The sequence below is a fragment of the Vigna umbellata genome, chromosome 6 (genome assembly GCF_029865625.1).
Source record: "Vigna umbellata cultivar VRB3 chromosome 6, Vumbellata_1.0, whole genome shotgun sequence".
Classification (NCBI taxonomy): Eukaryota; Viridiplantae; Streptophyta; class Magnoliopsida; order Fabales; family Fabaceae; genus Vigna; species Vigna umbellata.
The window spans coordinates 11,788,635-11,806,023 of NC_142170.1; the positions used below are offsets into that span (position 1 = coordinate 11,788,635).

At 32.7% G+C, this 17,389-nt stretch overlaps 2 protein-coding genes and 1 pseudogene across 3 annotated transcripts; 2 read left to right on the forward strand and 1 right to left on the reverse strand.

Moving 5' to 3' along the window:
- The first annotated feature begins 2,167 nt into the window (after window positions 1-2,167).
- LOC124843628 (fasciclin-like arabinogalactan protein 12 pseudogene) lies at window positions 2,168-3,639 on the forward strand (annotated as a pseudogene).
- A 3,144-nt stretch (window positions 3,640-6,783) lies between these two features.
- LOC124843627 (fasciclin-like arabinogalactan protein 11) lies at window positions 6,784-7,967 on the forward strand. Its single transcript, XM_047320423.2, has one exon. The coding sequence runs from the start codon at window positions 7,036-7,038 to the stop codon at window positions 7,882-7,884; it is 849 nt and encodes a 282-aa protein (XP_047176379.1). The 5' UTR covers window positions 6,784-7,035; the 3' UTR covers window positions 7,885-7,967.
- Window positions 7,968-13,274: 5,307 nt separating this feature from the next.
- LOC124843623 (protein indeterminate-domain 7-like) lies at window positions 13,275-15,978 on the reverse strand. Of its 2 annotated transcripts, none has more exons than XM_047320419.2 (4): window positions 15,818-15,978; window positions 15,441-15,689; window positions 14,902-15,298; window positions 13,275-14,604 (listed from the first exon to the last, which is right to left on the reverse strand). In XM_047320419.2, exons 2-4 carry the CDS (start codon window positions 15,580-15,582, stop codon window positions 13,719-13,721), a joined length of 1,425 nt encoding a protein of 474 aa, XP_047176375.2. In that variant the 5' UTR covers window positions 15,583-15,689; window positions 15,818-15,978; the 3' UTR covers window positions 13,275-13,718. The 2 variants fall into 2 exon arrangements, with proteins under 2 accessions (XP_047176375.2, XP_047176374.2); XM_047320418.2 differs by having other exon boundaries at window positions 14,902-15,301.
- Between the last annotated feature and the right edge of the window lie 1,411 nt (window positions 15,979-17,389).

Here is a 17,389-nt window from a genome sequence, read left to right on the forward strand (position 1 = left end):
TGTGTCTGAACATGGAGTTTATGTTCAGTGTTATGAGAAGAAATAAGAAGGATATGGTGATTGTGTGCCTGTATGTTGATGATATGTTGGTTACAGGCAGCAGTGATGAGAAAATTAACAAGTTCAAGGCCCAGATGCTACAAGAGTTTGAGATGAGTGACCTGGGTAAACTGAATTACTTTCTTGGGATTGAATTTACTACAACTGATACAGGTATGATGATGCATCAGTCTAGATACATTACAGACATGTTAACTAAGTTTAACATGGATCAATGCAACTCTGCTACTACTCCAGCAGAGGTGGGCATAAAACTAGAGAAAGATCCTGAGGAAGAAGCTGTTGACCCGACTGAGTATAGAAGAATGGTTGGGAGCCTAAGGTACTTGTGCAATACAAGACCTGATATTAGCTACAGTGTAGGCTTGGTCAGCAGATTTATGCAAAACCCCAGAGTGTCTCATCTAAATGCTGTAAAGAGGATTCTAAGGTATCTAAAAGGTACCACTGAGTATGGAATTCTGCTGCCCAAACATGGATCAGGAGGAGAGGTAAGAGTAATGCTTACTCTGACTCTGACTGGTGTGGGGACAAGGGTGACAGGAAACACAGCTGGATATGTGTTCTACTTTGATGGAGCACCTATCTCCTGGAGCTCGACTAAGGAACCGTTGTAGCTCTGTCTTCATGTGAAGCAGAGTACATTGCGGCATGTGAAGCAACTTGTCAAGCAGCCTGGCTTGACTCACTGATGGAGGAGTTAAAATTGAAGGGAGAGGGAAGGTCCGACTGCTTGTTGACAACAAGTCAGCCATTGACCTGACTAAGCACCCTACCTCACACGGTAGGAGCAAACATATCGAGACACGTTTTCATTTCATCAGAGAGCAAGTAAGTAAGAAGAAGCTAGAGGTGGTGTTCTGCAGATCTGAAGACCAGATTGCAGACATTCTCACCAAAGCACTAAAGGGGGAACGCTTTCTAAAGCTTAGAAAGCAGATCGGAGTTGAAAAACTGAAGCTTTCACCGATCAATCGGTGAAATGAGCTGGAAACTTTGGTTTTATTCAGAATCTTGTAATCCTTACTGTTTTGTTTAGGAGGAGTGTTGGAAATAAACAAAAACAAAGTTATTCTGTTACTGTGTGTGCAGTTGTGTATAAATAGACGTTGTAACATTCATTTACAGTGTAATAAAGTTTTTGAGGTATTATACAGTTTACCTGTGTGCATTTGTGACTTCTTGATCGGTTGTTTTCTCTGAACCCTGGTGTTGCTCAGCCGTGCATGGTGGTGATCTCCATAGAAGCAGAAACCCTAGCAGAGCTCAGGGTGCCTTCGTTCTCTCTGAATTTCATTCTCTCTTTCACGTTTTCTCTCTCTCTTATCTCACGTGCATATTACTTTCTAAAGTGAAAGTAATATCTGGCAGTGTAAAAATACATTTCTGCCCTTATTCTAATAGTTTACGCTAACACTTAAATTTCTGAGACTCGCAATCATATGTGAATCCTCTTTTCCAATTAAAATGGAGTGCAGCTCAAGAGTGATCCCTCTTTCATCTCTCTAGCAAAGTGGGATTCAGATAATTTCCTGTTCCTATATAATGAGATATGATTCGCTCTGCAGAGATACATTATTTCTATCTCATAAATCATTCATAATGAAAACTGCTAAATTTACTTGTTTTTTTTTTCTCTCTCTCTTCACTATTGTTCTTCAAGAACGTAAGATTCAAATTGGTGTCAACTCAAATCAAGCCTTTAAGCACAGTTTGCTGACATCTGACCAAGATGATTATATTTTATAAATGATTAAAGATGTAACTTTAAACCTATCAGTATCTTAATCAAATAACCACTGGCGACTTAAATTTCCATAGTGGAATGGTGAAGAGATGAAGTCAAAATGAGTGTTGGTGGTGTTAGTTTTAGGTATCAAAGCAAATAGCAGTTGCTAATTTTAACATAAGTTTTCAACCTTTCAAACCTCATTAAACTTTGTCTCATTGGTTTATGGGCCGATGGCCATGATGTCAAAGTATCCACACTTGATCATATGTTGCAATAAAAGAAAAAGTTGCAGAGAGAAGGGGTAAAATAACTACCATTTCCTTCTTTGTATGCATAGGACAAGGAGAAAATTTCATGAGCTAAAACAAATAACGCAATGACCCACAGGCATTGAACACCGAGCAAGTAGCAATGCATCAAACTCACCCAACCCAATTCATCATCAAACTTGCTAAAACTGGAAAAATAAATAAATAAATAAATCAGGGACTTGTTCCTTAAGATATCAGCAAACACTTTGATTCTCTTACCTGTTTCAGAAGAATTTCCAACTTACAAGCCAACGCAAAGCAATCATGGCCATCTTTTTTTGCCCCCACACCCCACTTGAGATTCTACTGTTTTTCCTGCATTTCCAAGCAAAATCCAAGTGGTTAATAGCCTCTCCATTGACACACACATACCACCTTTCAATAATGTCCAACCTTATAATCTAACACCAAAGCTTTGCTAAATGCTAACCAAACATTCCACCTAATTTCAACCTCATCCTTATGAACACCTCAATAAATTCCACACTCCTTCCCTCACTCCCACACCAAGGACCACTCTTCCATTCACACATTCAAATCTCACTCACTCATTCTCATAACACAAAAGATGGTGATCATGACGATGATGAAAATGAAAATGAAGAAACACCATCTCCTCTCTCTCTCACTTCTAATGCTTCTCTGCTACACCACCACCGTTTCAGCTCAAACCCCAGCACCATCACCATCCTCAGCCCCCACAGACATCATCAGAATCCTCAAAAAGGCAGGAGGCTTCACCACCCTAATCCGTCTTCTCACCACAACGCAGGTCTCAACCCAGATCAACGCCCAGCTCCTCAACTCAAACAACGGCTTAACACTGTTTGCACCAAACGACAATTCCTTCCAAAGCCTCAAACCTGGCTTCCTCAACTCCCTCAACGACCAACAGAAGAACGAGCTCATCCAATTCCACGTCCTGCCCACGTTCGTTTCCATCTCAAACTTCGACACTCTGAGCAACCCCGTCAGAACACAGGCCGGTGATGACCCTGATAGGTTGGCGTTGAACATCACAAGTTCCGGGAACCAAGTGAACTTGACAACCGGCGTTGTTAACACCACAGTCGGTGGAAGTGTGTACTCCGATCACCAGCTTGCCATTTATCAAGTGGACAAGGTTCTTCTTCCCAGGGACTTCTTCGTTCCCAAGCCTCCACCACCTGCTCCTGCACCTGCAAAGGCTAAGGCTTCTTCTGCTAAGACATCTACAGATGGTCCTGCTTCTGCTGATTCCCACTCTGCTGCTACCAATTTGAAACTCAAAATCTGGTTCTCGCTTGCAGTTGCAGCAGCAGCAGTATTCTCACTGTCACCGTGACACCTACACCAACCACGTTACTTGGCCTCCGATGTTGTCGTGCTTTCTTAATTTCCACCTGCTTTTTTGTCATTGGTTGGATTCAAGGGGAATCGTGAACTTTTTGTAGCACTTTTCGATTATTTTCTTCTTTTTCATTTTTATTTTTATTTTTTCGTACTCACTCCGTGGTGAAACATGTATTCGATTTTGAAGGTACTTCTTTCTCTTTACTCGTTCGGCTCTCATGTTATATATATTGTTATTAAACAAAGATATTGATTAGATTTTGTAAGTGTGTTGGATGTTTAACTTAAATTTGATTAGATTTAGACTTTAATCTCGGAATTAGAAGTGGTAAACTTAATATTGATGAATTAAAATCTATTCACTTAAAGTTGCAGCAAAATTAATGTAGTCCAACATATGTTTTATTTTTTACCATGCTTACCCAAATCAACAATCCTATCATGACCACAGTTGTCATAAAATTTTAAATTGATTCTTAAATACAGAAAAGTACTCTTGTGTTTATTTTAAATGCCTCTCCATTCACTTCAATAAATTTGAGAGAAATTTGGGAGGAAGTGATCCAGGAAATTTTAGAAAATTTGAAGGTAATTTTTGTTGTTATTTATTTGAATGAATTTAGAGGTAAATGAGAATGGATTTGGAAGTAAATTTTTTTAATCTATCACGTCAATCAAATCCTACACTAATTCTCATAAACTTTACTTCCAAATTCACCTCCACTTACCTCCAAATCCACTCAAATAAATAACAAAAAAATTTACCTTCAAATCCCTTTAATCACTCTCTTCCAAATCTATTCAAGTGAACAAGGCTTAAATATTTTTTAAGAGATAAAAACATACCTTTTTAGATAATAAAAGAAATATTATCAAAGGTTTAATTAGGTTTTAAGTCTTAATAAATTTAAATATTTTTTATTAATTTTTATTAAAAATTTTGCCGATTGAATACTTATTTTTTTTTTATATTTTTCAATTGAGTATTGTTTTACTATTTTCAATCTTTTCATTAACTTGTATACATTAAAAATATATTAGATAATGAGATTTTTATGTTTTTTTTAAGACAACACTATTTTTATTATTCAACATGTTTTCAATTAAACATTTGTTATTTTACATGAATTAATTATAATATCACTTTTATATTAACAATTTAATTTCACATTTCTTAATAAATTTATGTAGTAAAAAGTAAGTAAGATGATAATGAAAAATAAGAGTCATATTCCCGTAAAAATGAATCAACAAAAAAATACAAAAATGTTAATTAAGTACTTGATAAAATAAATTAAAATTAAAATTTAATTAAAAACACTTACATTTATCATAACTTAAAATTTAATTATATTGTTATTAAACAAAGATATTCTGATCTATCTAATAAAAAAATGTGTTGTTTACTTTATGTATGAATCATTGAATTTTATGTATTTTATAAACTGTATCTCCATTTCATTGTAATGGCCCATAGTGTCAAATTATTGCGTGCCCAATTTATAGAATAGTTATTTGTTTCCGACATGTATGAGGGCTCCACTTCAACCTCTATTTGTTTCCTTTCTTTCTTTGCACAAAATTAGCACATCTGAATTTCATATTTTATTCAGAGTTACATACTGCGATCCAGTGCACGAGGACAGTGATAAAGAAAAAATCCTTATACTGTCCGTGACACATGAGACAATCCACAAAACAAACCACAATTATATTTGTTAAAAAAAATAATAGGATGATTCCTTAATATATGTTGAAGATATAGATTTTATAAATAAAAAAATATAAAGAGATGGACATAAATCCCTCACATTTAAAATTAATATATGATATTATAATTAATAATATTTAATGATATTTTAACAATATCTAAGATTATTTTTAAGCTAATGCACATAAGTATTTATTAAACATATTACAAATAGAATTAATTATAGGTTCCTTAAAAATTTAATAAAAATATTTGTTAATTAATTACTTGAGTTAATAAATATTTTCAAATATGATATTTCTTTTTAAATAAAACAACAATTAACTTTAATGTGTTTAATCTTTTTTTATGTAAAAAAGCTTTTTTTTATTATACTCGATAGTCTCACGTCTTTTAGAAGTTGAGAGTTATGATAAATTTAAATAATTGTTCATCTTTTCACCATATGAGATGCTTTTTATAGATAAAATTGTGATGGAACATTAGGCTTCAAAGTAAACAATACCTTAGACAAGAAATGATTCACCCTATATATATCACTCGACAAACTTTGGAAATAGAAAATCATATTATACTTCCTTACTAGATGTTGCATCATATTATACTTCCTTACTAGATGTTTATCACCAAGTTAGACATAATATCTACTACTTTATTATGATTCTTGTTACCATATAAGAAATATTTTTCACAAAATCATTTAATGTATTTCAATATAATATAACTTGATTTTCTAATTTTTAAGAAATAGACTTTAAGCCTAAATCAATCCTAAACCAGCTTGTAAATTGAGGTTTGCACCCCTTTATATACTCTAAATTGACTTTATCTCTAGCCGATGTGGAACTTCTAACACTCATCTCACGTCGAGGTATATATATCTCAAGCGTAATGAGTTGTTCGATAGCAACCCGATAATAGGTGGTCCGATAACGGTCCGATAACGGATGAAGTAATATGTCAACAAACAACAAATATCGCTAAGATAGACTCTAACTTGACTCTGATACCATGTTAAGAAGTGGATTTAAGTTTAACTCAACCCCACAAAATCTGTTTGTAAAGTAAGGTTTGCATTTCCTTATATAATCTAAATTAACCACATATATACTCTAAATTAAGTGGACTTCCAACACTAATCAATCTTTGATGTTTATGAGATCTAAAGTTTGATATTAAGGCTCATAGTTGTGTCAATAAATTAAGTTAGATTAAGGCTCATAGTTGTGTCAATAAATTAAGTTAGTCAATCCAATTTATTGTGAAATATTCAATGTATAATTTCTTTTGAGATATAATAATTTATCATTTAAAACTAACACGTAACTAAAAATATATAATAACATCTTAAAAAATACCTAAACATTATTTGTATGTCCTTGTATTTTCAACTTTGTTTTATCATTCCACATTTATCTTAATTGTAAATAATGATATTTAGACACATTTGTTAAGATTACACGAGGATAAAGAGACCAAATAAACTCTGGATTTTCTTCACTACAAGAACTAAATAAAAGGGTTGTTTAGATTTTTATAAAGCTTTCTAAATTAGAAGCAATATACGCATCTAATTAACTCCCATATAATTTATTGGCCTTCTCAACCAAAACAAAACAAATAGAAAAGTGCTCCCTTGTTTCAATCCTCAATGACACCTTACCTTAATCTCTTCCAACATAAACCATACACATGCATCCAACTCTCACGTCTTGTTCATCTCAAATGATCCAACACCTTAATTATATCCCAACACAACAATACAACTCACAGAAATCCTCAATATATATATCCCCTTCCTTTCATCTCTCCAACACATCAAAAAACCAAACATACACTCATCATTAGAGCCACCCAACTAACACCCCCACAACCTTAATTTTTCCAAAATGACAAAACACTCTCCTTTTCCCATTGCACTTCTCTTTCTCCTCTTGCATGCAACCGCTCTAACAGCTCTATCTCCCACCACCGCGCCGGCCGCCGCCCCAACAAAACCCTTGACTCCCACCCTACCCCAGCCGCCTCCCACCGACAACAATCCCGGCGCCACCGACATAGCATCAATTCTAACACAAACGAACTCCTTCAACATCTTCCTCCGCCTCATGAAAACCACGCAACTGATCAACCAACTCAACTCCCAACTCATAACCATAAAATCCGGTGGCTTAACCATTCTCGCACCCGAAGACGGCGCCTTCTCGGAGCTCCCACCGGGGTTCCTCAACACGCTCTCCGACGGCCAGAAACTGAAGCTCGTTCAGTTCCACGTCCTCCCGGACTTCATCTCCAGCGCCAGCTTCGACACCCTCACCAACCCCGTTCGAACCCTCGCCGGAAACAAGCCCGGGAAGGTGGAGCTCGACGTGATAAGTTACGGGGGCAGCGTTAACATCTCCACGGGACAAGTTAACACCACCATCAATGGGATCGTATACATGGATAAGCATCTTGCTGTTTATAAGGTAGGTAAGGTGCTTCTTCCTTCCGAGTTTTTCCCCACTAAGAAAAAGACAATCGTTTCTGCACCAACTCTGCCGCCGGCGCCGGTTACTGAAACGGCGAGGGCCCCTGAACCGGCGAAGGTGAAGCCGCCGTCCTCCGAAGAATCGTCGGCATCGTCAACGCAGGTTGTTCCCACTGTGACCTCTGGAGGTACGAGAATTGGTGTAAGAGGAAGTTGGGTGGTGCCTCTTGTTCTTGGTGTCGTCTTTTTGAGGTTTCTGGGTATATAGGAAGGTGATGTGTCTGAATATACCAACCAATTGAAGAACTAACTGCTATGTATTTGTTCAAATAAAACGAGTGCCATACTACTTTCTTACTTCTAAGCTTTGTCTTTTTCTTCTTATGTTTGTCTGCTTCTTCTTAGTAGCCAAAACAAATTTTTATGTTTGCTAACTCTAATATCTTCCTTATTTCATCTCTCTAAAATATTAGATTAATAACTATAACAATTATTGAAAAATACTCTAATATTAATTTATATTTCATCCTTTTTTATGAATAAATTTGGGCACTTCAAAATTAATTATATATACACAACCTTTAAATTATTGAACATGTCTTAGAAGGAATTTGTTTTAAAATAAAAATAGATAAATTATTCAGGAAGCTTACAAATTTTATTTCAACTATTAACTCTTTAATAAAATTATCTTAATTGAAATACGTAAAGAAAGATTTAACATATTAAAAAGATATCCGCACAGTATCTATGTGTGTGTATATATATATATATATATATATATATATATATATATATATATATATATATATATATATATATATATATATATATATATATATATATATATATATATATATATATATATATATATATATATATATATATATATATATATATATATATATATATATATATATATATTGGCCGTTTCTGGTTTTCGTCCCTCTTCCAAAGTAAGGTACAATTTGGTCCTCATTCTTTAGAAAAACGTTCGTTTTAGTCCTCAAAATTTTGTTTTTAGTCCTCATTTTAGTCCTCAAAATGTTCGTTTTTTCGACTAAAACGAACGTTTTTTAAAGATTGAGGACTAAATTGTACCTTACTTTGGAAGAGGGACGAAAACCAGAAACGGTCAATAGTTTAGGGACTAAAAACATATTTAACCCTATATATATATATATATATATATATATATATATATATATATATATATATATATATATAACCGCGATTTCTATTTTTCAATTCTAATTTACTTAGATAAATTGATTTGTTACCATTAGGTGATATAATATAACGTTAAATATATTTTTTGCTATTAAAATATTTTAAAAAAATTATGTGTTTCTTCTAAACTAAATATAAAATAATGTAAAACAAATTTTTAAATAGTGGCACGTGGATGTTTATCATATATTTTATCATATGACAAAACAAAGTTTCACTATAAATTATAATGCAACAATAAATATTAAAAAGCATATTATACATAATTTCTATAAATTACAATATATATTGTAATTTAAGAATGAAACCAACTTGCAAAAATAATTTGAAAATAAAAAATATATCTAATACTTTTGATAAATAATACAACATTATAGTAATTATTATGTTATTTAAAAAGTGAAATTAAAGCTGATTAAACTTTCTATGCACAATGCCCCTTAGTTCCATATAACCATTTTCTCCTTATTGAAGCAAATTACTCGATCTATCTATATTTTTAATCATATAGTAATTTTTTCAATGATAAAGTATTATATTTAGGTTGAGTTACATACTTTAAAATAAAATATTATTAAAAATATTTGTACATAAGAGGATATGAAAAATATGAGTAATTTTGAAAAATCATTTCATATATATGATGCACGCATATAGCTGTGCAACAACCCGAAAAGCAAGTAAAAGATATGTCTCCTTTAAATAATATCCAAACGGTTCTGTGAATTGACCTCTAAACCATCAGCCATGGATGCACCACCTTTCATCCATTATTTCTATATCAAGTTCTACCCATACATTATCATTATTGTTCCCTCCAAGACTTTTTATGAAAAGATAACCTATGTGACACATAAAAAAACCAAGCAACTCACTCTAACCATTATCTCAACTTGACCGTAATCATTTCACGTCACATTAGAAGTGAACATGTTTTTATCATCCATCACCACCTCATTTTTTTTATTGTTTTCTATAATATATAAATTTATTTTAAGACTATAATGAAATTACATAAATCTAAAGTTAGTCGATAATCATCAAAATTTGTTATACATATCACGATTTAATATTTTTATTTTTTTTTTATTTTGTTTTCTCTTTTTTTTTTCTTCTTCTTTATCCATATTTTCCACTATTGTTATTACTAGTGTGTGCTATCATTGCTCAATTTTTCATCAATAGAACTTTCGGTTCTTCTTCCTCTTCATATTTATTTTCTTCCTTCTCCTTCTCCTTCTTTTCCTTTGTTGTCATCGCCATTACAGTCGTTGTCATCTCCGTGACTATTGCTAGTGCTCCTCCTTCTCCTCCTTTTTATCTTCTTCTCACTCATTTCTAATTAATTTATACAAATATTTTATCAAATTTAATTAAAAAATATAGTGTCCATTTTATCAATAAATTTAGTGATAAAACTATGAATTAACTTTATAAAAAATACATTTTTTTTTATGAATTTACGAACAAATTTTATAAGAAGTGAATTATCGATAAATCATCAAAAAAATCAACTACCAATTAATTTGCTAATAATATTTAAAAAACTTAGTTATTAATGGATTTACCAACAACATTGTTAAAACCAAAAACAACAATTTTAACATTCATTTTATCAACAAAATTTACTAACAAAAATATGCTTCGATAATAAACATTATAAGTTATCAATAAATATTATTGACATAACCATTATTAATGGTTATTTTCATCAATAATAAATATTATTATTTACTAAAACATTCTATCCATAGATTCATTATTGAAAAATATTTATCACTAATTAAAATTCTAAAACATTCGATAAAATATCAGTAAATTATGTTTTATTGATAAATTTTGTTTTTATTGATAAAAGTTTGTCCGTAATTTAATATTTTTTTGTGGTTATTTTTTTATAATTTTAATAATTATTTATTTTTTTTAATTTTTTTTTTGTTGTAGTGATTTTGATTATATTAATTTGTTTCTAAAGTTTTTTTTTCTATTTTATGTTTAATTGCAAAAATTGTACAAACCTAGTGGAATTAGTTATTCTTCTCATGATAATGTGGATACATGCTCACTTTTTTAGGCTTAGAGGTAAAAATGTTGCAGCCATTCGTTCAAATTTTTGTTAGGAATCCATTTTCAAACTGAGATATTTTGAATTTGTTTTACATGTTATGTTGAAATCTTCTAAATAGATTCAGAATGATACCTAATGTAAAAAAACCCTTCTAAAATACGTAATTTTTGTAGTGTCTTATGTCAATCAAAATTTGGAATTGTGGTTAGAACAAAAATAAATAAAAAATTAATTCAAAAAAAATTGTGAAACCTATGAAATAGAACCATGAATTCCTCTGATCCATTATAGCATTATAAAAAAAATATTAAATAATGTGATATATAAATAAAAAATAGTTTTAAAGCTTTAAGTCAAACTTATCACTGAACAAAATTGGAATCGGTTATAATGATCCATTATTCAAGAACCACATTTTGAACTTTTTAATTGAAATTATATTTCTTAAATTGGAGATTGATAGATGAGCAGAAAATATGAAATATGACAAGTGGACAAACATTTTCAAGAAACCACGTACCCTCATTTTGTCTGCAAACTCTAATAAAATTAATTATTGTACTAGACATTTATAGTCATTGATGCAACCACATATATATTCATGGAATAAAAGGGCAATAAAGTACTGAGAAAGATTAATTAATTGTTGAATGATAGTTTTATTCATCTTATAGGTATATGTATACTATTTTTATATTATCTTTTGTCCTTGTTTCATTTGCAATCTGTGATACAATTTATCCACCATGCATTTATAATAATGAGACACCATTAGGAAAAGGACTCGCTTCATGTTCTTGAAGACATAAAAAAATGTTTTTAAAGAGAATTATCACTCTACATAAACTTGAAGACGTGCAAAAAAAATCAACTTCGTATTTATGAAACAAGAGTTGACTCCGAATCATTTAGGACTTATGAACCTACATTCTATTCACACACACATTACATTACATTCTATTCTATTCTCACCATTCATCTTTTAAAGATATAATAGTCATATGAAAGTTTTCAAGAAATTAACGATGATATAATAGTTATAAGAAAGCTTTCAAGAAATTAACGATCATAAAAAGGAATTTCTTGTAAGTAATAATGTCTTAAAAGAATTTCAACAATAGAATAGTTAAACTATTCCAGAAAACAAACCGAAAACAGAAATGTATTTATTTTATGTTTAGGTCATAATATTTTATGACTTGGCGATTCTCTCTTTCGAATCAAATCAAATGCTAATAAAGTTGACACTCAATAATATATTCTCTAAATTAAACTTGACTATTCATAATATGTTATCTATAAGCTACTTACCGAAGTTTATTTTTTAGAAGAGTTTTATTTACTCGAAATTATGTATACCTTTCAGATATACATAATTGACTGGTTATATTATTCAGATCAAGTATTGTCTGCGAAAAAAACAAAACAAGAAAAGAAAAATCAATAAGGTAAGCAAATTCTATTACTGGTTGAAATGTCAGAGATTACGTGAAAAACTTTGTCATGGAGAGCTTTGGGAAAATGAAAGTGTATCAGAATCGTCTCCCCTCTTAAATCATCAAACGAAGGAGATGACGGTCATACAAAATTTTCTTTATCTCATGTTCAAGTCCTTCAAAATAAAATTTTACTCTATAGGTCTAAAATTGTGGTCTAATTTCCATAATAGATATATTTGGTATATTTATAATAGCTTTAAATAAATTACAAGAATTGCAACCAAAAAGCTTTAATTGTTACATTTTGTTTCTTTACAAAGTTTTGCATGCATATATCATCTTAATCTTGACTAATTAATTTATTAGTTAAGAAACATACGTTTCTTTCAAAATTTAACTTTTATTGTAATAATGTGACCACAATTTTAATATATATATATATATATATATATATATATATATATATATATATATATATATATATATGGTCCTGCTTAAATACGAAAAGTAGTGTACACATGACTTGGTTTAATAGTTGAATCAGTGGTCACGCTTTTGTACATCAGATAATATATTTGTGTGTGAAAAACAACAAAAAAGAAATAGCTGGAAAGAAAGGTTTTGCCTCTTTGTGAGTATTTTATTTGAGGGGGGAAGTAGTTCACAGCCTCCCAAAGGTCACAGAAAACAAATAAAAAGTAGGTCATGGACAACAGATGCTGTAGCTGCTAAAGTTGCATCGTCGTAAAAACACGTAACAAGGCCTGTGTTTTATTTTTAAAACACTGTAGTGGTAAAAAAATCGTAACAGTGTTCGTGATTTTATACACATATTATATCGCAACTGTTTCCAAAACCTGTAAAATAGAAATTTGATGACCATAAAAGATTTTGTAAGATTGGTTTAAAGTAAAAAGAGAGTTGAAAGTGGTAGTGTTTGAGCAAGATAACATTGAGGGAGGAAAAAGAGTAGTGTGTGTGTACGTGTGTCTACTTATTATTATTGTTTGCCCTATAGTACACAGCATTACTCGGTAGGATATGCAGAATGTATGAAACTTAAAGAGAAAGAGGGAAATGAAATTGTTACTTAGAATATACAATAGAAGAAGCTAGGTAGCATAGAATAGAGAGAATATATATTGTCTGTTCGAAAACGCAATGGCCCCCACATCCTTCACGGGATGCCTTTATGATATCGATTTCATCACGTGATAGCTCCCTGTTCACTGTGCATGCCCACCCAATCACTCGCTGGTCGGTATCAGCTCCTTGTTATCGTCACTTTGAGGTACATATCTTCTGTTCATTCTAAACTCTAATGCTCGAAATCATCATCATCATCATGCAATCAACCCAACTCCATCAGTAGTGTCCAAGGAACTGCCTTTGCAGGTTCATCACTGACCCATCTCCCACACCCATGAAATCTTTCGTTTCAGTGTTTGAACTCGAATGTACTTGCTTCTCCATTATTTCTGCTTCTCCACTTTCCCACTCTTCGATGCCAGGCATCACCATATGCTCCAAACTCTTCCTGCAACTCAAGGAAAACCCACTTTCCATGTTGCTTCTTGCCTGGGAACTCACCATGAGACTGAAGTTTTCAGCCTCGTTTCCTTGCTTGAATATCTTCTGAATTTCGACCACATTGTTGGTTGACGTGCTTGACATGTTCGGGTCTAACAGGCCAAAGTTAGAGTTGTCGAAAGGTGAATTACCACCCATCCTAATAGATTCCATGTGACTTGGGTACAAAGAGCTCACGCTATGCGACAACTCCCCTTTGTTTTCTTCTTGCTCTAGCTTCAGTCCATGAGGCACAGAAACACTGGCACTTCTAAAAGATGCTTCGGGGTATCGGTAATTTGTCCACTGTGCCTGTGACGACGATATCCCGAACATGTTGTTTGTTTCCGGCAAGGTTGTTCCAGTTGAGAATACACTTGAATTGCCTGGAACAACGCCAAGAGGATGGTTGAGTTGAAGATTTGTCTGGTCTAGCCATATCGGCAACCTTAGCTTATGTTCAACATGCTCAGCATCAGCAAAATTTCCCATGTATGATTCTGAACCTGGCCCACCAAACTCTGAATGAAACCCGTGTAGTTGTAGTCCCTGAGGCATTAGTCTCGGGCCTTGCGCGTTCATCAAAATATCGTTTCCGAGGTTTGATAAAATTGCCGGAAGTCTCCCACTTTGTTCCACCATAGCGTCACAAAAGGCTCTATGCGTTACAAAGCTGTCCTTCCTGATTTGTCAAACAACTACAATAATTAATTCCCTACACCGTTTACATCATTCCTCAACATTCTCCACTTCTCAGTTCAAAACATTAATTGCATTTAATAAACGTCCCAACATACATTAAATTCAAGAATTGGCCATATTAAAAAATTCAAGAATTATTTCATCTCATAAATAGATGAACTGATGAGATTATCATATGATAATTAAACATGCATCAAATCAAGTGGAGACATACATGAAGTAATTAATAGAATGAGGTTGATATGATGAAGCATGTGTTAACAGTGATAGTAGATACCTGGAGAATATTGTGCCACAGTCACATTTGTACTGTCTAGTCCCACAAATCTTGTTATGGGCTTTCCAGTCAGATTGAACAGCGTATTTCTTGGAGCACTTTTCGCACTTCCACTTCTTCTCACCGTGCTTTCTGCTGAAGTGTTTCTTTATCCCAGTGAGGTCTCCCAAGGCTCTGCAAGGGTCATGGTGCACGCAACTCTTCTCGGGACACACGTACACCTTCTTCCTCACCTCTTCCTTTGATCTTTGCCGCAGCTTCCACGGCAGATTGTGCCCTCGCCGATGCAGCTGCAGGTTCTGGTCTCTCTGAAAACCCTTGTTGCACACTTCGCATATGAACCGGTTCGTGGCCATCAGCGACTTTGGCGACAGAGCAATCACTTCAGCATTCGGATCTGCTATATTGGTCCATTAATTTACTAATCCAGAATTAATTAATATAATTTTTGTGAATTATATAAGAAAAAAATAACATATACAAGACAAAGACGGAGATTGATTGATTGACATAAGAGAAGGACTTGGATAATAACTTGCCTGGTGTTCCGGGTAGGCTTCTTTTTCTCTTAACCGAAGAGTTTGGATTAGGGTTAGGATTAGGGTTTGAGATTGGGTCGTGAACTTGAACCGAGGAATCTCTGAGGTTGGAAGGGACAGTTATTGCTTCACCAGACATCATGTTTGAAACCGAAGAGAATTTTGAAGTGTCCTGAACAAGCAACCTCGCAAATTCCGAAAGTACAAGCTAGCTCAAAAGTTTTGAAGCAGACAACGGTGACGCAGGCACTGCAAAACAAAGTGGCATAACAAGGAAGAAGTTAAAAGACAATAAATTTATTTAATTTCACGATTTGAGACAAGAAAAGGTACACGCATATAGATGAGAAGAAATGAAAAATGGTTGTTTGACGTACATGTGAATTGCGGTGAGAGGAGAAATGTTGGAGAATTGTGAAAGAGAAGAGAGAATAAGGAATAGTTTGGGAGTGAATATGTTAAAATTAATTGAATCTGATTTCTCTCCTTATCAACACGGCTGCTGAGGGTGTCAGTCAGCCATAGACTGAGCTGGACCACTTTCTCTGTCTCTCGCTTTCGTTCACCATATATACCAATACCCATTAGCTAGCAAAACCAGTACCTACTATCTACTCATCAAACTAACACTGTTAATCTACCAAGTCAAATTAAACCACCTTCCTTTTCTTATTTCACTATTATTACAAATTAAATCATTTCATAATAATATATGATATATATAAATGTACATGAAAACTTCATCTTATAAGATTATTACACTTAAAAGTCAACTTTTTACCAACCGTTTATTCATTTCAATCTCATATACAACTATCTATATATATTTTGTTCGTTCACGAAGCTTTGCTTCTTCACCCTGTCATTTCCTACACTGCTAATGTTATTGGAAAACCTTCTTAAATTTCACATATTTAACTACTGGCTTTTCTCTCGTTAAAATATCAATTACCTTTTTTTTTTACTAAATATACATCATAGTTAATTTACGTTAGTTAAAGTGTCATCTCAGCAGTTCGTTTAGATATTTATGTTATAGCATGCACTAATCATTTAACTTCTCCACATGGCTAAATATGGTAAAAGTTTAGATCTTTAAATAAATAAATAAATGACAGATGCTCTATGCTTGCACCCTGTGGCTAACAAATTGCTCCACGTGATAATATAATTAAACATGTATTTTATGAAGATATTTATGAGTTGGAATCTTGTTATCAAATACGGTAAATATTCTATGTTTGCACCCTGTGGCTTATAATTTCTCAGGAACACATATTCTGGGAGACAAATTTCCCAGCACAGATACTTTGGCAAAACATGGGATGTCATGTTTCTCATATTTTCTTTCGTGACTGATGACGATGCAATCATATTGTTTTATTCATTAGTTAATTGTTTTCTTGTTTCCCCGCGCGGTTCTTCCTTTTTATAAATAAAAAATAAATTATAATTTGGTGATAATTTTTTGTAAGAAAATTAATATTTATATAGAAACTATTAATTACATCTGAGTACGTGTACTACCTTTCTACATAAAATATGTATTTACTTAAGTTGAATAGAAACAAAGTTAGGTTCATTAATTTCAGATCATAGGTGACTCTTTACATGCAACCATGAAAATATTAATTCATAATTGGATTATATTATATTACATTAACGTAAACACAGATACTATTGTGTCTGTGTATATGTATTATTTAAATATATAAGAAATTCTCATTATATATATAATGTAATAAGAAATTTGAATCTGAAGAGAAAGAAGGAAGAGAGAGAAGGTGGCGTTGTGATGATGATGGTGTCCGTGAGGCTTAACCTGTTGGGAATGGGAATGGGAGCCCACAACACAAAACCATTCTCTGTGTATGTGTGTGAGAGAGAGAGAGAGTGATGTATCTGTGTCTATGGCTCAAAAGTTGAAACATGAGAATGTTAGAGGACAA

What these genes read in the sequence shown, in the direction of transcription:
- LOC124843627 (XM_047320423.2), top strand. Translation starts at nt 7,036, where the DNA reads ATGACAAAACACTCTCCTTTTCCCATTGCACTTCTCTTTCTCCTCTTG.
- LOC124843623 (XM_047320418.2), bottom strand. Translation starts at nt 15,582, where the DNA reads ATGATGTCTGGTGAAGCAATAACTGTCCCTTCCAACCTCAGAGATTCC. An exon ending in AAGCCTACCCGGAACACCAG is followed by an intron (nt 15,302 to 15,440) that starts GCAAGTTATTAT and finishes GGACCAATATAG; the next exon opens with CAGATCCGAATGCTGAAGTG. An exon ending in TGTGGCACAATATTCTCCAG is followed by an intron (nt 14,605 to 14,901) that starts GTATCTACTATC and finishes TTGACAAATCAG; the next exon opens with GAAGGACAGCTTTGTAACGC.